At 41.2% G+C, this 22,379-nt stretch overlaps 1 protein-coding gene across 4 annotated transcripts; it reads right to left on the bottom strand.

Annotated features, from left to right (window-relative positions):
• Positions 1-97: 97 nt before the first annotated feature.
• dspa (desmoplakin a) lies at positions 98-16,468 on the bottom strand. 4 transcript variants are annotated; one of them, XM_085805285.1, is made up of 24 exons: positions 16,047-16,468; positions 14,817-14,901; positions 14,348-14,466; positions 13,701-13,836; positions 11,609-11,734; positions 11,385-11,438; positions 11,106-11,273; positions 10,872-10,976; positions 10,684-10,779; positions 10,473-10,598; positions 10,079-10,234; positions 9,803-9,957; positions 9,201-9,327; positions 8,914-9,100; positions 8,580-8,803; positions 8,260-8,441; positions 7,946-8,084; positions 7,557-7,750; positions 7,249-7,411; positions 6,957-7,040; positions 6,723-6,830; positions 6,380-6,478; positions 4,418-6,232; positions 98-3,853 (listed from the first exon to the last, which is right to left on the bottom strand). In XM_085805285.1, exons 1-24 carry the CDS (start codon positions 16,328-16,330, stop codon positions 635-637), a joined length of 8,151 nt encoding a protein of 2,716 aa, XP_085661411.1. In that variant the 5' UTR covers positions 16,331-16,468; the 3' UTR covers positions 98-634. The 4 variants fall into 4 exon arrangements, with proteins under 4 accessions (XP_085661411.1, XP_085661413.1, XP_085661412.1 ...); XM_085805287.1 differs by having other exon boundaries at positions 5,735-6,232; XM_085805286.1 differs by having other exon boundaries at positions 8,580-8,794.
• Positions 16,469-22,379: the final 5,911 nt, after the last annotated feature.

Raw genomic sequence — 22,379 nt, 5'->3', positions numbered from 1 at the left:
ACAGAGATGTAAGCTGAACCTTTTCATCTTTCACAGTACTACACTGATGCCCAGCTATAGTGAATGGATGACTGAATGAATAAATGGAGGAGTGGGATTGTTATGACAACTTTATTTTTCAATCACTTGAATAACATTTTAGTGCCAAAAAATAATAATAGTTACAATCAATACTTTCTCAAGTCAGTATTTTAAGCCAAGCCTCAGCATGTGACAAAAAAAACTTTGTTCCTACAAAATAGTAGGAAACTTGGACTACATGAGTTAAACTGTGATAAACTAAGAATAAAAAATAGCTAAATCAATTCTGAACACATTCGCAACAACATGTTAATTCAAAAAAAGCCATATATTAAAATGAGCAATGACAAATATATTCATTCAAACTGAGCAAGGACATATATCATACTGAGCATTATGTTTAATATTCAATCACCAGATCAAATCATCAAAAACAGCAAACAATCAAAACATTTTTAAATGATTGAGATTCAGTATTTCAAAAAAAAATCTCCCAAAATCTATTAAGTAGCAGAAAAATACTTTGAAAAGCAAATAGTAAAAAATAAAACTCCTCAAATTGCATAGGAACTGCCAGCAATGAGCCTAGTTTAATTTTTTGCTCTGTACTACATTAAGATGCAGAATTGTAGGTGGTGCTACTGGAAGAGAAGCTGTAGGTGTAAGAAGAGGAGTAATCCACACTGCCTCTCCGAGATCCACTCCTGGAGCCAGTACGGGAACCAGCCCTGGACCCAGAGCGAGATCCTGGGTTAGAGACATTGTAAGGGCTGCTGATTCCCTTAGTGGACACAGAGGAAGCCTGCAGCATCTTCATACTGTTGCCTTCCTCAACCATGCAGCTGTCCATGGCATCCTTGTAGGAGATCTTCAGTTTTGTCTTGGGACAGGTCAGGCTCTTCTGGAGGTTTTTTGAATCCTGAAGTTTCTGGGCACCTTGACCATCAAGCCATCCCCTACGGATAGCCTCTTCAGTGGTAATGCGTCGTCCGGTGCTGGGGTCAATCAGGCCTCCTGTCAGGTGCTGGAACTCCAGAAATCTCTGACCTGCCTCATAAGGGAGCCATGCCTCCTTTACTGCTTCTGCTGCTGACATCTTTCTTTTTGTCTTCACATCCTCAAAACCAACATAGGCTTTCTGGGCAGGTTTCAGCTTCATAGCCATGCTTTCTTCAATGATGAACTGTTGGGTCGCATCCTGCAGTGTGAGTCGCTCGCCATTGGAAGGGTTGATAATACCGCCTGTGCATGCTTGGGCCTCAAGCAACCTCTGTGCTGTAATGGTGTCAACTATGCCTCTCCGGAGCCCTTCAGTGATTGTTATCTTCTCCAGGGTCTCTGTGTCAAATATGGCTGCCACAGGACTCAGATCATCATACATCTCAGGGGGAGAGACAGTAATAGAAATACTGCTTAAGCGTCTACGGACGGTAGGAGAGGACGGTGAGGCGTGGTTGGGGCTGCTGCAGGTGGCAACGTCATCAACGCTGCTGGCTGTAATGGTCATCTCAGTGCTGCAGGTTCTGCTGGTAATTTGGTCAGCAAACTGAGGTAGAGTTATCGTTCCAGCACGATACTGATCCAAAGACTTCTGTTCGATGATGCCACGCTCCAGACAGTCCTGAACATCATACTGGGTTCCTGTTTTCCTATCCACTATCACCAGGCGTGCAGAGCCATCTGACCCCTTAATTGTTATTTCCTCCCACTCACATTCCTGCTCTGACAGGTCCAGGAAGGTGTCATAGTCAATCAGCTCCCGGTGATAGGCTTCCCTCACTGACATTTCCAGCCCAGTGTCTGGGTCCACGATCACAACCCGCCTTTTGCGGAGGACATTGGTACGGCTTTCTTGTGTCTTCTGGAGCTTCTTCTTGTCCTTGAGAGGCAGGAGTATTAGACCTGTTTTGGCGTCTTTGATACACTTGTCCTTCAGCTGAAGATATGTCAGGTTTTCCCGGGTATTAGGGTCAAAGAAGCCTTTTGTGTCATCTCCCTCATAAGTTAGGATCTCATTCATCTCCTCATCAAAATATCCCTTTTTATAGGCAACAGAGACATCAATACGGTGGCCTTGATGGGGGTCAATGATACCACCACTGGCAATTTGGGCCTCAAGCAGACGGATTCCGTGACCTCTTTCAATAAGTTCTTTCTCAATGGCCTGGAAGAGGGAGATTGTCTTTCCTGTGGCTGGATCTCTGTATCCAGTTACTGCCTTCTCTGCGGACAACAGCTTATTCTTAAACTCTTTCCCTATCAGGCATCTCTTTGTGGCTTCTTCCACTGTTAAGAAGACATTATTGATGGGATCAACAATAAAACCAGAAGCAGCTTGGGCCTCAAGAAGCTCCAGGGTGGTTCCTCTCATGAGAAGGCCTTCCTTCATTGCTTGATAGAGAGGCATAATCCGGTCATTGGCCTCATCATAGATACCTGCAATACAGGTAGAGCCATGCAAATAGGATTTCAGCTTGTCTTCAATGTCTTTTATGGTGAGCTGGCCCTCGTTGAGCTTCTTCACATCACTTTCTTTCAGAAGTTCAGCATCCACGAGGTCTTTGATAGAGACCTTGCCACGCATACCATCAATTTCCACAGCCTTCTCTGGACCAGGGAGCAGAAGCAAGCCAGAAGCAGCATCCACTGTACATTTCTTCCTAAGGTCATTATAGCTGATCTTTTCTCCTGTTGCAGGATCCAGGTAGCAGGTGGGTTTCTTGTTCAAAGCCCTGTAGAGGTCTTCATCAATAAGATTGCGATCCAAGGCCAGATCTTTTGGAAGGAACACACCTAGAATGGGATCCAATATGCCTCCTACAGACTCCTGAGCCTGCAGCAAGCGAATGGCTGTGTTTTTGTCAATACGGCCCTGTTTGCAAGCCTGGCCCACAGATAAAACTTTGCCAGTGTATGGATCTTTGAAGCCTGTGCTAGCTGCTTCAGCTGTCGCCAAGACGTCTCTGTCTTCTGTGTCTACAATTCCTCTGGAGCAGGCAGTATCCACGGGCATCTTTTCATTAAATGCAGGGTCCACTATGTAACCTGTTGCTGCCTGAGCTTCCAAAAGCATGATGGCACTCTCTCTGTCGAGGAAGTTCTTGTTTTTGGCTTCAGTGAATGGCATTTTCCCATGTGAACGTGATGTCATGCCAGCGATAATGCCAGTACCCTTCAGGCTAAGCTGAATATCCACTGCAACTTCGTCCACTGTCTTCTGTCCCTTTAGGAGCTGGTCAAGAATGGATTTACTGATTATACCACAGTCGCAAAGCTGGTGGGCTGTGACTTTGCGGCGCACTCCATCAAAAGTCAGCTTGGATGGATCAATTTTTGGGGTTGTCTCATCTGTTTGGATCTGCTTGCTCAGAGTATAAGGTTTCTGCTGCAGCCTCAGTATCTCTCTCTCTAGGGCATCTCTGTTGAGAGCCAGTTCTGACACTTCCTTTTCAGAGGTGAGCAGCCGGGTCTTGTATCTCTCCTCAACACTCTTCAGCTCCCTCATGAGCCTTTCGATTTCATTCTTCAGGGAAAGCCTCTCACGATCAGCCTTGTCTCTGTCTGATTCACACTGCCTGATCTTGCCGTCTCTAAGCTCATATTGACTCTTCATTTGGTTGAAATCCTTGAGGATGGAACTCTTCTCATCTTGCAGCCGCTGTTTGTTGCGGAGCTCAGTCTCTAGCTGGAGCTTGATGCGGGTGAGCTCCTCTTCAGTGCGCTGATGACGATTCTTGTCCTGCTCCAGCAGTTTAAGCTTGGACATCAAACTGTCTCTCTCCAGCAGCACCTCACTGTATTGGGTCTGGGAAGTCTGTACCATGATGGATGTCTGTGGAGAGAGAGGAGAACACGTTTTTATGTCTGTATACAAGTGTCAAAACATTACTTTCACATTGGAAAAAAGGTACAACTCTGATCAGTGAATCAATTGCACACGAAGCAATATGTCATATTGTAAAAACTTATCAGCATATACAACTGTCTCACAAATGACTGCACATCACAAATTGTCATCTAATTTGTGATGATAACCCACTTTCATGTCATTCAGTTGTCAATACTGTTGGAAGTCAATTTGGGACAAACACACAGAAATGTGTGCATGCATTTTTAAATATCAGTTAGTATACAGTGTTTAATAATGTGATTGTTATTGTATGAGTAGAACTTCCTGGCTTAAAATGCAAGGTAACAAGTGAACATCATGCATATCTAAGCAAAGGCTTTTGCTATTAGGTAAATTCATGCAAAACATCTAGGATTGCCACAGATATATAACAAGACTACTTTGAAATCAAGTTCAGTCTTTATGCACCTACAATCATTCATGCAAAAGCAGAAAAAATTAGTTGTATTATGCGGAGGTTTATCCTTCAAAATCCTTCAAAAATACCTCAATTGTTTGCTTTTGGAATTTGTTTATTTCCAATTTAAGATTTTCTCTCTCCCTGGTCAGGTCATTGATGAGAGCCTGGAGCTCCGCTGTCTTCTTGGTACTACTCTGAAGCTGGACATGCAAGGTTGAGATCTGAGTGGCAGTTTCTCCATCAACAGCGTCTTTGGAAAGCTTCAGCTCATCTCTCTCCTGCCTAACGGCCCTCAGCTCCTCCTCCAACCTCAGTCTCTCCTTTGTCAGGTTCTGTGTCAGAGTCTTCAGCTTTTCAATCTCTGTTGTATATTCGTTAAGTTGGCGGCTCTTCTCCTCAATGGTCTTATACAGGCTCTCATTACGTTGGTTGAGCTCATGAATTCTGGCCTGTTCCTGTTGGAGCTTTTGTTTCAGAGCCTTCAGCTCAGCTGTTACATTTGCCAGTTCCCCTTTAGTGACAGTATGCGCTCTCAGGCTTTTATCCAGAGCCTCCTGTAGGGCCTTCAGATCCTGCTCATACTTCCTTCCAGTGTTGGAAGTCTCTAGTTGAATGGATTTCAGTGTGGTAATTGTGGTTGTGTGCTCCCTGCAGGTATGTGTCATCCTCTCCAGCTCAGCCTCCACTCTCTTTCTACGTGTGAACTCCTCTTGTGTTGCCTTCTTTTGCTTCTCCATCTCAGCCTCCATCCCATCCAAAGAACATTGAAGTTCCCGGATACGACTCTGCAGTCTTGCAGAACTCTGCTCAACTTTGGTTTTCTCACTGGTTTGCTTCTCCAGCTCCACTTGGATGATGTGGATCTCCTGCTCTGACACTTGGAGCTTCTTAATTGCATCCAGATAAGAAGTGTTCTTTGCCTTCAGATCCGCCTCAACCTGTTTCAGGTGATTGATTTCCAATTCCAGGGCTCTCCTCTTTTTTTCCTCCTCATCCAGATTAAATGTTAGCAGGCTGATCTGCCTGGACTTTTCCTGATGGTTTTTGGTCACTTCCTTTAATTTGAGATCATCCTCTTCTCCCTGCTGTATGAGGGATCTCAACTGCACCTCCAGCTCACTGCGCTTCCTTGTCTCCTGTGTCACTGAGGCCCTCTGCTGGCTAACTTCTTGCTCTGCTCTACATTTCTGCTCTTCTGTGTGCACAATGGACTGTCTCAGTCTCCTCAGCTCCTCCTCTAAATCTCTCTTCTCAGCAGCCAGTCTATCAACTTGCATTCTCAACTCTGCAGCATCTTCTTCCTTCTGCTGAGAGGCCTTCAGAATTGTGGTCTTGGTAACGTGGATCTGTGTCTCATATGTCTGCTTAAGCTGACTAATCTCCTGGGTGCACTGTGTTCTTACCTTTGAGATTTCAGATTCAGCATTTCGTCGACGTGCCGCCTCCTCCTCCAGCAGTATCTTCATCCTCTCCAGTTCACGTTCCTTGTCACTTACAGTCTTCTCTAAGTCAATCTTGGTCCAGTTGAGCTCTTCCAGTTCTTTCTGTCTTCGGCGAACAGCCGCCTCATACTCTTCTTGCTGGCTGGTGTAGCGCTCCTCTGCCAGCCTTCTTTTCCTCTTTTCCTCATCCAGCTGGTATCTAATGGTGGTAAGCTGGTCATTAAGATCTTGAAGCTGCTTGCGTGTGCTGTCAAGGCTATCCTTGGTTGCAGTAACTTTTACTGCTGTGGTTGCCTTCACTTCCTCCATAGAAATGATCTGTTCTCTTGCTTGAGAGAGCTCCAGCTTGTAGCGGTTAAACTCATCCTCCAGAGACTTATTTTTGCTATTCGTATCCCGGAGTGTCTCCTTCAGACGCCTCATTTCGTCCTCCAGCAACTCAATCTTGGTGTTCCTCATCTGAGGAGAGCAACAGAAGAAGCCTGAGTCAACTACTTCCATATTGTTAAATTAACCTTATCTATTTTGTGTTTATCATACTTTTATGTTAACAAAACAACAATGTTCAATGAATGATAAATGGAGTCATACAAATCCAGTATTTACCTTCAGCTCTTCCATGTTCTTCATTAGCTCCCCCAGGAACTTATAATAGTCACTAGAGCGGGTAAGAAGTTCTATGTAGCGAGACTGGAGATCAGCCGCCTGATGGAATGAAAAACAGTGGATGAATACTGGTGTTGAGGTGTCAAAAACATTCTAGCTATGGCATTCAATGACATTTGCTGTTAAGGCATTGACCTTTAAATTAGCAATATCAGGAACATACCAATGTATATCAAATAGGTCAATAATCATTTAAGTATGTATAACCGTGATATATATTTTTTATTTGCTTGCCAAATTAATATTACAATTGTGTGACTTAATGGAAAGTCAGTGCAAATACCTCTTGTCTGACCACAGAGGCAGGAGACTGCAGCATTGATTTCTTGATAGGAATATTAAGCAGAGTTTCCAGGCCTGAACTGTAGGAAGCCAGCTGTAACTCATAGTCCTGTAAACAGAGAACACACTTCAGCTTTAGTTTGTCACTGGTGTTTGCCAGCTTGGCATTATATATGAAAATATTTCAAACTGAAAGAAAAGAGTGGAAAGTCAGTCAGTGAAACTGACTACAAACCTTGATGGATGCAGCACATGAGTCTGCATTTTTATGCACACCCTCAACTTTCTCCTTCTTTCCTTTAATTTCAGTGTGGAGTGCCTGTGCAATAAGGAAAGGGGTGTTACATTTTCACATTAATCAAATCATCCATATGTGTATTAAGTAAGTCGGGGACATGTTCCACAAATGCTACTGTGTAATGTATAAAACCAACACACCTACACTAAAGGCCATCAGCATCTCAATTAAAGTGTAAATGCTGAATAATAAGTTCAAGTTAAATTATTATTATTGATTCCAGACATGCCTTCTGTTGGTTGAGGTGGTCCATGAGGGTCTGGATGTCATGGAACTTAGCCAACTGAAGGGTTTCCTGACGTTTCCTGGCATTGTCCATCCACTGATCCAAGGAAGTACTGGTCTGCTGGTAATTTTTCAGCTGTGTCTCCTGCTTCTCCAAGTCCCACACTCTGAGGGAGGAAAGAGTGGGAGGAACAGGAAGGGATGATGATATTTTCAACGCTGTTACTGGCAGCAACAAACAGAGGATATGGAAAGATCTTCGGAGATAGTGAATGAATGTGTGCATACTGTACGTGGACTGTCCTGCTATACCTGTTATCAATCTGGGTTTGGATCCGGCGCCAGCGGTCAGACAACTGAGTCACCAGGTCTGAGTATTTGGACAAGTCCACATCACACTTATGGAAGGACTCAGAGATTTGATCATTCCAGTGCAGTGCTTTAGCAAGGTCAGACTCCATGGCTGTCAGCAGGTCTCTTTTTTGCTCCAGTTCACTCTTCATTTGCTATAAAACAGAATCAAACAAGAGACAGATAAAGAAAGATAAATTGCAGTTGAATGTGTATTTCTGTTCTAGACTATATGCTGCTTCCTGTTGTATTATTGTTGGCGTCCTTTTAATCTACACTGTTTTACATGTTTGATCAAAATCATCAAACTATGAAGCACCTCTAAATCAAATATGGAGCATGTGTCAAACCTTTAGTGTGAACTGATAGTTTTCCACTTCACGAAGGTCCAGAGAGGAGGTCTCCTTTTCCGTGAGCCGGGCCTCATGGACCTTGATGATATCCTCAGCCTGGAGAAGGTCCTGAAGCAAGGCCTTCAGAGCTGACAGTCTGTTGAAGATACAGGATGATTAGAGTAAATGCAACAGTTAATGAAATAAAAAGTGGGTTCAGTAGCTACAGCTGTGCTATCCCCCAAGTTCTGGTCCAAGTTCTTACCGTGTTTTCTGCAGTAAACATTGTGGAATCAACAAAAAAGTGGTGTAATTAAAATGAAATGATGTACCTCTGAAGGTAGGCTGAGTGGAGACCCCGCAGGCCTCCCAGTTTCGAGTTGATGACCTCCAGTTCAGTGCGGAAGAATTTGGCTTGCTCTGAGTCCTCAGGTACCCCTTCCAGGTGCTTCATAATCTTTTCTCTTATACGCATGTATTCATCATAAATCACGTCCAAATCTTGGTGTACAGACTGGAAATCAATATGTGACATTGATTAAATTCAATACAATACATTTCTTAGAAAATGGGCATGTTCACTTTGAACCTTCACAACTGTGCAGGGACCTTTTGTACATTAACCCCTATAGAAAAATGACTGGTTACATACCTCCAGCCGTTGGATGTGCACGGAGCACTCGTGCACACTGTTGTCACCAAGGCAAACATGGAGATGACTGGTGAGGTCGGACTCAGCCAGCCCCAGCCTGCGTCGTATTTCTTGCAGACTAGTGAGCAGGCCAAGGCTGAGGGTGGACTTGACATCAGGCTTGGGGGGCTTGGGTTGTGGAGTTGGTTTTTGGCATTCAGTTTTTGTTACATCCACTGTATGGACTGGTGAAATTTTTGAAGATTATCAATTCAGGGAGGCAAAAATAACAGTGCACTTATAAATTTATAGGACTCACAAATAAGGAATAAAGTTAAAAACATTTAAAACTCACTGTAGGTAGGCAGCTGGATGATCAGTGAGTCATAGTAGTCCTGAGCCTTGTCAAAGTGACCCTGGATGGTTTTCTTGTCCTCCTCTCCAAACAACTCAGAGTTCTGGCAAGTACGCTGGAACTCTTGGTAGTGAGTCTCCAGTCTTTTGATGATGCTGCGGTACTCTTCAGGGCGCATCTTGGACAGCTGTCAGATAATGGTGAGACAGGTTAAGCAAAAGACACACAGTGCACAAATGGTAAAAACTATGTTAAGACTAAAACTAATAAATGAAATTCATTCTAACCATGGCAACAGTGAGAGTGTTGATGTAATTGATGTCTTTGAGACAGTACTGCCATGAGATGAGACTCTTGATGTTGATGTAGAGCTGATTCCAGATGGCCATGATGGCTTCATAATACTGCTCATTCCTAGGAAACAGAACATGCCATCAATCACTTATAATAAAAGTAAATCTTGGTATAAACGAGACAACAAACTAAACAGACATCATGACTAAACAACTGAGTGTATGCATACTGCATTCTGTGTAATTTAGAATGAACAACAAAGTATGTGCAGTAGTATTTATCAGATGGATTTTCTAATTTTCATTTGTTCTGTATGGTGACTTGCTTTGTTCTAAGTTGATAATATTTTCTTTTTTCCTTGGTCTTATCTATTTGATTATAAAAAATATATATAACAATGCCAAAATAACAGCTCCAGTTCTCCTTCTGGAAATGTGTAGTGCCACAAGCTATACAGTATAGCAACATTACATTTTGGAGTTCAAGTAAATCCACTTCAGCTGACAGGATTTGAAATACCATGACTTATATGTGAAGAGTATTTTCTCAGATTATGGTTGATCCACATTCTCCTAGTTCACTGTGTGTTTCTTACTTGGTAGCGAGGCTGATGCTGAGCGGGTTTGGTGGGGGGATGATCAGACAAACAGAGGGAATCAACATGTCCAGGCCTCCAGGTCCTGTCACGAGCCACTTGCTGCGCTGCGAGTTGTCCTTAAGGATGCCCTCATTTCCCTTCAGGATTCCTTTCTGTGGCATTAAACCAAACATACAAACAGAGGAAACGCTGAGTTATACTTGTAGTATGTAATTTCATTCTCTGTGTCCAAGTGTGCGAATGTGAGTGTGTGTGACAGAGAATGTATCTCACCTGGTCTTGTTTAAAGTCGCATAAAGCCTCGACTATGACAGGACTGCTGCTGCTCTTGTCCTCAGGGTTGCGAGGTTTCAGCCTGACAATACTTTTGGACTTGTTGACCAGACTTTGGACCTGCCTCTTATTTTCCATAATTCGCTCTCTCTCTTTCTGTGAACATGCAAAAATAAAATTTGTTTTTCAAAGGGTCACTCTACATTGTGACTAGCAGCTGTAACATTTGTTCATTCAAACTCCAAGATAAGTGCAAACACATTCCTTTTGTTCGGTCAAAGGAACTTGCCTAACCAGCCGAGTGTACATGCAAACACCCAGGTCACTGAACAGGACAAACTATCTGAGAATGTTTTGTGCTGTATATCATGGACATGACATAATAAAATGATACCTCCAGGGCTTTCAGGAGGTCAGTAAGGTTATCCAGTGGGGTGTTCTTGTTGCAGGTGAATTTGCTCCGGATTACCCCATCCTGCTTTTGCAGCTTCGAATAGGTCTCATTGGCCTCCTTGAAGAACTGGAAATGGCAGCAACACACTTTGATGAGTATTCACATGTAAAACGCACACTGCTCTAGAGCAAGAACAGGACTGGGTACTTACTTGGCTGTAGGCAGCATTCTCCTTCAAATGCACATGGATACACTTGGTGATCTGAAGAAGCCAGCTCCACTGGGTCTGCAGGGTATCCATGTAGGCCTGTGGGCGCACACAGAGACATCAGTACAAAGCCACTGGATGATTTTGCTGTTTGAGATAGAACAAAACCTAGAAAAAACAAAACTACTCACTTCAATCTTATCAGAGGCAGGATGATTGTTGTTCAGGAGTCCATCAGCTTTCACTTTCAGTTTGTTCAGCTCCTTCTCTTTCTCCTCCAGGTCCCTCATCAGCCTCTGTCAGCCAAACAGAAAGTAAGCAACCCAAACATTCACTATCGCGACTAAGATTTAAATGATGAAGGAATAAAACACATCAAATGTAGACTTGTAATCAGATCATGAATTTCAGCCATAGGTTCTTACTGAGTAGCTCTCTTGCTTCTTGGGGATGTACTGGTCGATGTTCTTGTCTCCCCAGTCAAACACAAGCTCCTCCTCCTCTCTCTCGTTCACCCACATGATGGCTCGGGAGATCTCCTCGATGATGTTCTGGAGCTCACGCAGCTGAATTGTACGGCTGTGGGACAATTTCTAAGACAGACAGAGTATGTGAAATTATATTTTTTAAAAAGCAACAAATGGTGACCATACATCACGCTGCTGATTTTGATAAAATAAAAAACTAAAGAGATCTGGTGCTACCTGCAAGCTGTCCCATTCTTGTTCCAGGATGGAGAGGTTGTACTTGTCTCCCCGCTACAGAAAAACCCAAACACTTAGGTTATTCTTCAGTTTTAAATACGATTACAAAGTATGATATTCATGGTATGTAGATGGTCACTGTCCTTATGTGTAAAGAATAAACATTAGTCTACAACAGTCAGTACAAGAGGAGTTCAAAAACACGACAGAGAAAGACCACTCACCAGTTCATCTCTTGCACGGTCTACTTCTTGACTCCTTTGAATTGAACTGTGGGTTTTGCTGTGGCCTAGGATTTGGTTCTCTATGGTGGCTGCATCGTCCCCCCATGGCGCAGTCTCAATCATACGCTACAAGTTACAGAAACACAATTTGTTACTATTGTAGATATACTCATTGCAACAGACAGTTACAATGTCAAAATCAACTTCAAATGAAGAGAAATTACATATTTCATGCAACACTAAGGGATTATCAAATATCTACTACATATGACATAGTAGAATCATAAAGGCCATGTTTCTTTGGGTTTTTTTTATTGGTTCAAAAGAGAAAACTCCTGCAGTTTTCTCTTTTGAGAAACTCCTGCAGTTTTCTCTTTTGGACTTTGTTGGCCTTTCGGTCCTCTCTGAAAGTTCTTTTGAGGTGTGCTTAAGTTTTTTGTGTCGTTTTATTGGTCTCAATCTCAAAAAGACCAAAATTAACAATGGATAGTATATCTCACAGTTCACTACCCTGAACTTTTGCACTTATTACATTTACAAAACACCTGCCCTATTCATTGTAATACAGGAGCTTGGCACTGTGCAATGTGGACAACAATGAAGCTCTATGATACAGAAAAATAAGGTATATCAGGCTTTGGCAATGACTGTTAGTTCAATAAAGTCCTTTGTTTTAATATATAAATGGGACTGGTCAACAAAAGAAAAACAGAATCACCAGCTATGTTTAATATTTCTTGCTGTAATTCACCTAAAAATCTATTTCCACCTCTGTCCTCCAGGTGTCAGCATATCATCATGAGGTCTGTTGTTAAGCAGGAAACTATTCCAACTATTCCCCCCCTTGTTTGCAGCCCTCAGCTTTGATAAGAGCACACCAACCTCGACCAGTCCCTGCTCTGTACTCACATTTTTTTTCTCTCTCTCTCTCTCTCTCCTCTGTAAATTCTTTTGTTCTCTCACCACTCCCTTTTCCTTGATTATGGCGTCGCTGACACTACACGCAACATGTTTTTTATGACAGCCTGCCTGAGTGCAGTACTATAGTTTAATGCCTGATGGGGAAAGGTCAACAGAGATAAAAACAAATGTCAGCAGTGGATCATCAGGTGGTACGTGTCCAGCTGGAGTAAAGGAAGTACCTAAAGTGCGAAGGCTGAGACAAAAATATGTGAAGAAATGTTTCTATATCAGCATACAGGGAAATAATGAATGATGAAATATAGGTATTTCAGGCTTGAAGCAGTGACAGAATGACAGGGTGTGTTTTGCTTGGGTGGGGGTGGGGGAGGCAGAGTGTAGAAGGGCGTTTTCCCATGAGTGTGTTGAGATCGACTGACCTGCCCTGTCCCGTAACAACTGACTCGGTGGTGAGTGTCATATTTCACACTACTTTCCTTCTACTTTTTTTCTTTTTTTTTGCTTTGACTGCTTCTTTCTCTCCTTTTATCACTCTATCAGTTTCTGCCTTCCTCTCTTTATCTCTCTTCTCTCCCCCGCTCTCTCTCTCTCTCTCTCTTCCTCAAATGGCCGAGCTCTTCCATCTCCTTTGTTTCAATCCCCCTGCACCTCTCTCGGCCTCTTTCACTCACGGATCGGGTTTTGGCAGCGTGACCAGATGGTTTCAGTTACAGGAGGTCAGTATAAGTGATCGGGTAAGTGCTCCCCCTCACCCCCCAAAAAAACAGAACAAAAAACAACACACACACTAGCATCTCCACCCTTCACGTAAAAAAAAAGTGCACCCATACAGGCATGTACACACATGCAGGTGCAATTATTCATACTGCCCCAACAGGACAAAAAACTGCCGAGCACGGGTTTTACTGTGTGATGATGTCACTCAATTCATTAGACAAGCAAACTGATGCTGGTAACAGTTCAGTATTGTCATCTAACAAAATCCTGAATATTTACATGCAAGGTGTCTTTAAAAAAAAGTGAATTACTGACTTTTTTGGTTTTGTCTGACGTCACTGCATAACAGTGGGATTTTTCTTTTACAGGTGATTTTGCTCATTTACTTCTTCAGTGTTGATTTCAATGATATCAATCCATGTTCTTAGATGTCTCTGAAGTATGAAGAGCTTACCTTCTGTTGGGTAATCCAGCCCATGGCATCTTTAAAGGCCCTCCCTCCGTCAAGGGAGCCCGCACTGCCCCTGGGTCGTCTACCATTTGTATATTGCTGGTGGATGGCAGCATGCATGTTCTGAAACTGATCCACGCTGTAGTGTTGTACAAAAAAGGAAATATTTTTTGAATATTTCAAGGGCACCCAGATCTCATGACTTCAAACAAGTCAGGTGGAAAAATGCAACTGAATGAAGCCATGTGGTAAGTCTCCGAATAAGGCTTGGTTCAAGTATGAAAATGAATTTCATATGTCACTCGACAAAGCACCACTGCAGGGAGACTCACTCAAAACTCAAACTCAACTCAACTCAAAATGTATTTATAGCACATTCAAAAACAACCTTAGTTGCCCAAAGTGCTGCACAACATACATAGAGTCAAGTGCCAGCAATATAGATAAAACAGCATAAATCATCAAAATAGAGTAACAATAAGAACAATTACTAAGATAAAACTAAAGAGATTGTTAAAACACTCAAGTGTATTAACAATCATCAATGAACACAATGCATGTAAGCAGCACACATGCAAACAACACACAAACTTTAGAGTGTACACCTGCACTTTGCAAAGGCACACGCCCACTCACACACTGCATCTTACCTTCTGAAGACATCATTAGTTATGCGCATGTGCTGCAGCTCTCTGCCACAGACTTTCAGCTGGTCAATAAATTCTGCAGACACCATCAACAGCTTCTCCACCTCCGCTGGAGGGCCCCCCTATAAAATCACACAAAAGACACTGAACTTTTGCCTACTGTTGGATTATACTTGATTTGGGAGATTATCTGATTTACAAGTCCCATCCTGCTTGCATATCAATACTTTTTCTATCCTGGCTGATACAGCCTCATCACACACATGTAACCAGAAAAGCACGCAACTGTGTAGTCCACTGGCCAGAAGGACAACCTTATCTGAATGAACCTTTATGATAATTTTACTTCACAGCCAAAGTAAGCAGCCATTTTGTTACTCGGATGATTATTTTACCTACCGCTAGAGGCCAAAATAAACAAATGACATCAGTTATATTCAATGTGAACACAGTGTGTGCATGCTAGACTTACACCATTGAGAATCATCTTTGCTTTCTGCAGGTAGTCATGACATTGATTGGTCAGGAAAAAAGCTCTTTCCTGAATAGCCTGCGCACTGAAAAGATGAGAAGACATTGTTTAAAAATAATAATAATAATAATACAAAAGACTTGTATTTTCATCAGTCAGACAATTTTGTTTTAGAGAAACAGAAGTCAGATGATTTCTCAAGCTTTAAATAAACAGCATTTCAAGGACAGATAGGTTTATACAGTCAGCAGGTTACTACATTGTTATATGTGCATGTAATGGTTATTGTATTGTAATGGTTATTGCAACAGACTCAAGCTTCTAATTGAGCATAAAAAACAAGAATAAGGTATCAAGATCAAATAAAGAATAAATACATTTCAATAATTTAAAAAGTTTTCTAAACTATCATTTTAACTGCATACACATAATGATCTTGAAGTCTGGTGCAGTTTGTTTTGCAGGACATGTAAATGGGTCAGTGAAGAGTTACCAATATAAAACACTCACAGACACACTTCTTCACTTTGAAGAGCTTGATCCATATCCTGTATTTAGCTTGAACCTTTGTTCACTTTGAGTTAAGCATTAAATGAGACCCGTTTAAAAAGGAAAGACTGAAAAGCTTTGACACAGGCACGACTATTACAACATTTGACACTAGCATCATAATGAATGATGGTGGTGGGCGGATATTTAAGGGGTGTGTGCATGTAGGACTTATTTTCTATTGTGACTCAGAATATTTGGCAATACTGTAGATGAGTGATGATACAACCACTTGCTGTACATGTCTTTGGAGAAAGGAAAACTACAGTTTTAGCAAAGAGGTCACGACCCGAAGACCCCGTCTGAAGAAAAGTTTTGTTATTTTTGTTTTCTCGGGAAGGAAATCATTTACACTTGGTGCTCTTTGGTACAGTGGGCTCCAAAAGACAAATAGCTACACTTACTGGAACCAGTGTGACGACATATTTGTCGATTAATATTAAATAAGAACAATTCAATCCCTCAAAAACATTCCCCAACGAGTGTTTTTGCATTAAGGTGACATGACCCATTGTTACGTTAAAGGTGTTTTCACGAGTAGTTTTGTCGCCCTATTTGTAACAACTAGCAACTTTTTTTTTACCAGCCTACGTCACAACTGTACTCATTTATATTTAATGGTTAAACGGTGCACATTTCATACTGTTTTGTCAAAGCAACAGGTGATTTCATAGCTCTTACCTATATGCACCACCTCCGCCTCCTCCTCCTCCTCCTCCTCCACCACCACCACCACCCATGCCACCCATAGTCTTCTGTCCTGGGAACCCTCCGCCGCTGTGCCAGGTCTTGGACATGGTGGAGGAGTACGCGTATCCACCGCCGACCGGTGCTGTCTGGTAATCCCCCTGGAAGTCGTTCCCACTGACGAACACTTCGTTTCGATAACCTGCATTCAAATCCGGTCGTGATGAACTTCTCTGACCCAGAGTAGCCAGTTTGGAAGTAGAGCCGTACAGACTCATGTTTGCCGAGTTGTGTTACGTCTTAAAAAAAGAAAAAAGTTTTTGTTCTGTTTTTGTTTTTTTTGCTTTGCTGTCCAAGACAGCGGCCAGACCTTGCGCCTCTCCCCGCCCAGTCTCCTGTTGCGCAGATAATGGTCTGCTGTGAATAGACGGAAGCCGGTCGCTTATGCATAGGCTAGAAACCACACCTTGTTGTGTTTACGAAACACTCCTACAACCTCTAGCTTGGGTGGGAAGAGTTGTGCTTAGGCTGTCATGTCATTCTGTAAAATTCGTGGAAAGTGATGTTGCAATCACAGCTTTGATTACTAAGCAGACTCATGGTGAATTACAGTTTCACTTACATAGAGCTTGGGAGGTGACATCTTTGCCTTTGTCTTGACATTTACTATTTGCCCATCTTATTACAAAAGAAGCTTTGTGTGCCAGCTTCAAAACTAACAGAAAAACGCCAAACAGGGTGAATCATTTCAGTGGTAGAGTTAATACATAGTAAAGGTGTGTCTAATGCTTTGTGAAATTAGTATAATTGCTTTAAACGATCAGTGTCTGGAGAGACTACTAATGTCAACCCCAAAAAATTACACTAACAAATTAATAATTAAATAATTACAAAAACTTTCACATTTACAGTGCCATTGATCACTATTTACTTTCTATGTTATTGATGAAAAAATAATATTAAATAAATATTAGATTTTGCAGTGGACCTCCTGCCCCTTTTTGGAGTTCAGAGCTCTTAATGAGTGCACAGACATGTAGTATCCATGTTATTTCTGTTTTTGTGTCCTCCGCCTATGTGTTAGAATGGATGTAAACATCATAGAGATATCATGACGTCCTTATTTAAACATTATAAATAGTTGAAATCTTGATACAAATATCGAGGTAAAAGTGCTCACTCATTCCTACTTTTAAACTCACAGCATAATTATTCAAAATTCATGCCCTCTCTCAAGATCTGTTCTCATGGTAAATTACTTTGGGCATTTGCATTCTCCCTTTTCATCCCTGTGACAGCTTCAGCATCATTTAAACTCTGGAGAGTGTCATGTCCTGTTGACAGTAATTATGAAATACAGCAGCCAACACACTGAATCCCCAGTGAAAAGAGTGGAGATAATGGTTGCGTCAAGAATTTGTCACCCAGCGTTCAACATTCTTGAGGTCAGAGGGAGTCCATTTAAGGCTTAAATGGACTCCCTTTGAGTGCTCAGTGTGCTGTGGAGTTTCTTTCACTGACACTCAATCAACACCAAATCATTTGTAGGAATAGAGATTCTCCTATTAGGCTTCTCGGTTTACTTTTCTTGTATGTTTTTTCACATGTGCCTTTTTTTTTATTACTCTCCTTTAGCGTCACCATGTCTTCACCACTTTATTATCTATTGGCAAATAAAAGACATCACAGGCAGGTGTGTCTCGACTTTGAAAAGTGAAAGGGAGGGAGGAGCACGAGGGAGGGCATGCAGGGAGGGTCATGCATACCTAATGTAGTCAGTATGAGGCAGAGTTGAAAAAAATTGAATGGCTAAAGTCTCCACATTTACTATAAAATATCACAAAATAATAATGCAAAGTTAAAAGTAAAGTCTTATCTGTCTTTCTTGTCTGACAGAGGAAACTATGGACTTTGATGACCGACATATTGTGCCCTCTGGTGTCTCAGCCCTGAGCTGCCGCCATTACAGACATAACTTCTCCACTACATGACAGAGAAGTGTGAGAACAGAGAGAAAGGGAGAGACGCATGAGGGGAGGGAGAGGGAGGCATCGTCATGGGTGAGAACTGAACCAGTGACTTGTAGAGACCAACGCCCTTAACAGGAATTTTAAATCAACTAACCATCTCTATTGCACTCTTGTACACATTCAAATACTTCCAGTGTGTGTTTAAAAAAAACAAACTTGGCACAACTTGCCTGTCCTGGATATTTGTATATGAGTGTACAGTAATTATTATTTTTTACTTCTAGTTGTAACATGACAGCCTCATCTGTAATAAAGACAATTCCTTGAGAGGCCATTTGCAAACACTGAACACACCCTGGACACTGAGACACACCCTTCACCCCCCCTGCTCCCTCCCCGCCTCTGTAGGCTCAGGTGGGTTTGCTTTGCCTGTTTTTCTATTCTCCAAACAAAAAAGGCTTTGCAAGACAGAACATGTGCAATTTTCCAAACTAACTCTCATGCCAAAAGAGAAGCAATGAACAGAAGGACAGTGAACCTTGCTGTACTGTATAATGAGAGTAGAGGCAACTAATGGGAACCAGGCCAAAACGTGTGAACAGAAGGGCTTTGGCCTTATTATATGAAAAGTTCTCTGTCAATATGCACATGATAAATGTCTGCTGTATTTGCATATTACTTTTTCAATAAAAAGAAAAAACGGCAGGAAATTTGGCTGCCTCAGTGAGGTGTAGCAAGGGTTGTTAAATTGGTTATACTACTTACTGTATCTGTCACCATGAGCTGGAACCACCCTTTGGCTTATCCCCGTTCATCCTCTGTGGCTGTCTTGTGTCTATACTTCCTCTCTGCATTGTGTAACGAGGGTATTTTGAGGAGAAAGTAAAAGGGTTTGCTCACTGTCTCTACAACCTGGCTTGGAGTAAATATTTAACTTGGTGTTTGCTTTCTGGACTAAAACCTAGCGTGGATCACCGCTACATTTCACAGATGCAATACAGGTTTGGCGCAAAGGTGAATCTGTCACTGACATATGTCACTTACAACAAACTGACCTCTGGGATGTAAAGCCAAAATGTCTGAGAATGAAATGTGATTCATAAGGCAACGCAAGGACAACAGCAGGTTAACTGTCACAGACTGTGGTGCATGTTTGGTCCTGTGATTCATAGTGACTGAGACCTGCTGACGCTTGCAGACACACATATGATATCATTTCCAGAACATCACACTGACATCATTCATTGGAATAAAAGCCTGACATCTGGTTTATTAACTTGCGTAGACAATTGAGAAATTCTCACATATTGTATCCTGGTCTGAATGTACCTAATTACAACAACATACAGATGGTTCCTCAGACATTCCACTGGTTCATAAAAACAATGACGTGACTCTTCAGAACACTTGTTGGTTTTTAACTGATTTGCACCTGCAGTAAAAGTCAGTCTTCACATAAAGTAGATCAAGATAAATTTGGTAAAAAGAAATCAAGAGTTAAGAAACCTCTTTAAAAGCTTTCAGCAACATTTATCTCTTATACAAGAAGATCTGTACTTTATGTGTAAATTGTATTGATTGTTTTCTTTTCTCTCTATGAATAATACAATAAACGAAAGAACAGAACCAGTCATTAAAACACAGCATATGGAGTATCTTTGAAACTTTAGGATGTGAACTCCAATCCTCCCAAATCCCCCAGAATATAAGGTTTGCTCAGCTTTGATTAGTAAAAAAATAAAAAAATAAAAAAAACGACATCAAGGCTGCTCCGCCTTTTGCTAATGTTTGCTTATCTGAAGGAAGATTAACTTAAGGCTTTTTACAGTGTTTGTCCATTAGTGTGTGTGTCTTTGTATGGTTTTTATTTTCCCTATCTGTCTGACTTGACTTTAACCCCATAGTGATAAATCACTTACTATCTCTTGGACTTTGTAACTAAAAAGCACTGAATCCATAGATCCACCTTCATATAGTATATTGCTGGAAGTAGGCTACCTTGTTACTCACAACAATATGTCCTATTCAGTTACAATCTACATTTCTACACCCATTTTTATTGTTTTATGTTATTTTTTTCACAGCACAACAGTTTTGAATTAGTCATGCAGTGCAAAAGCTGAGGCGCACCTTTGGATTTTTTTTCTTTCTTCTGTTTTACATCTCATGTGTAACCAGCCAGTTTATGACACAGAGACAGACAGAACAAGACACACACTCACTCTCACACAGACACACACCTGAGCTGACTCATCGCAGCGTATGGGGTGGATCCTGGACACACCTGAAGTTGTTACTAGGGAGGGTAGACAGCAACTTTGAATGATAACAAACAGCACAGTGAGATAGTGTGTGAGTATAATCGTTGACTAGTTTCTGTTGGAGCACAGCCACACAATAATATAGTGTGCACACACACTATGGAAACCATTGTTTGTATAATACATTTGGAAATATAGATAAACATTTGTCCAGTCTTTCACAGACAATAGCAGAATAAAGAAGAAAAGAGGAGAGATTGCATTTTACAAAATATATAAATAATCCACTAACTGTTGCACATTTATTTGCGTAACATGTTAATCTAACACATTCATTCTGTTATTATTTTAAATACATGAATTCCTGTTTCACAAATATTATCATTTTAATTTGATCAAAACAGCTTTATAGATTAGAAAATAAGTGTTTACACTGTTGCTTTGTTGCCAGATTAAAGGAAAGAAAAGAGGCTGCAAATGCTACAATAAAAAGACAACAGTGCCGTTGCACCAGTCTGCCTGCAGGGGTCATCAGCATGTAACAAAACACAACATGGCACTGCAGTCCACTCAGGGGCCCTCAGTCATCCTCCCTGAGGGCCACTCAGGATCTGTCAGACTTGTTTTGCATGCAGCAATAACAGGGAGCTCTGCGGCAATGCCTAAAAAATATGTTTATTACAATGTGATATAAGATGAGCTTATGTCAAGGGCAGCTGTAGTGGAGTGTATTACAACCACAGACTATCTTTGTAATAGTCATAAAAAAAGAAAGAAAAAGAAAAATATTACAAAATGAAAACAAGATTAAATGTCTTCTCTTGATATTTGTAAAAACAATGAACTGTAAGTATGCATGATTCAGCTACCTGGCTTTACAAAAGTGTGTGTACTAGCACACTATGACCAGGAGGGTGAAGCATTGCGAAGCACAGTAGTAGTCCGCTATCACATGCTCTGATAAATATAGGCTATGAAGCAAGTGGGTGTAAATCAAAGTTGACCAGTACAGAACTCTGCAATCTAATAAATATTCTTTAATTAATTCAGTTTGCATTAAGGTCACATCAGCTCCTTCACAATGGGTATTACAGAACAAAAAATACATTCATTATTCAAGACATAATTATGACCAATTGTTTTAATTCATGCACAATAGCATTGTTATATATAAATAAAAGTCTTGTCAAATTTCTCCAAGTGGTGGAGTCTTATGAGGGAAGGAGATGAAATGTTCAGTTATCTAACAACCTTATCTGATACTACTCAACAAAATTTAGAGCTAACTTAAGTTGTAGTTTTTGTTTTAATGGGGAAGAGACCAGTCACTGAGGCTTTGAAGATCAGTAATAATTTATTAATGATGAAAGGTTTGGGGTTGCCAGGCTGTGAAAAATATCAGCTGGCTGGTGTTCATCCTCCTCCATAACTTGCTATTGTCTTTTTAGTTTTCCGCTTCATTTGTTTTATTCCCACTTCATTAGCCTTCAGCGTTTAATTCAATTGTTTTCCTGTTGGAGGATCATTTGCAATAAAATCCATTTTGCAACTACTTATTCACATATAACCAGACAGTGATTGATTTTATCAATGACTCACTAATATTTGTAATTTGAGACCAGTTGGTTTATTATACAGACAGATTGATTGGATATTATCACCACCAGGCAACTTGAGAGATATTTTTTATTGACCTATAAAAGCATTAATAAAGAATCCGGTGACCTTGAATAAAGCAAGTGATATATTACAAAGCCTTTGTTTGTCCAACTAAAGAGCCCACCACCAAAATACACTCTGTGTGTGCTAAATGGAGACTGTGTTGTGACAAAACACATTCTGCATCTCTCCAAATCACTCAGTTTCAACCTGAACACATAATATAGCCTAAGTGTCAACAGCAAACCTCATTTGCACCCTAGTTTCATATTATCTCCGAACAGCAACATTGTAGTTTTGTGTTCATCTGAAATGTTAAAAATTGAAGTTACATGAATTCATTCAAGGTTATTTGTGTGTTTTTTCTTTCTATGCCTACAGCCCATTTGATTTGCTGGCTTCTACAGTTGAAATTTCAGGGTTTGTTAGCCACATAA

Source organism: Trachurus japonicus, chromosome 17 (genome assembly GCF_045865225.1).
Source record: "Trachurus japonicus isolate A0001 chromosome 17, Traja_1.0".
Taxonomy (NCBI): domain Eukaryota; kingdom Metazoa; phylum Chordata; class Actinopteri; order Carangiformes; family Carangidae; genus Trachurus; species Trachurus japonicus.
The sequence above is the reverse complement of the archived record's forward strand: the minus strand, read 5'-3'. Positions and strand labels throughout refer to the sequence as shown.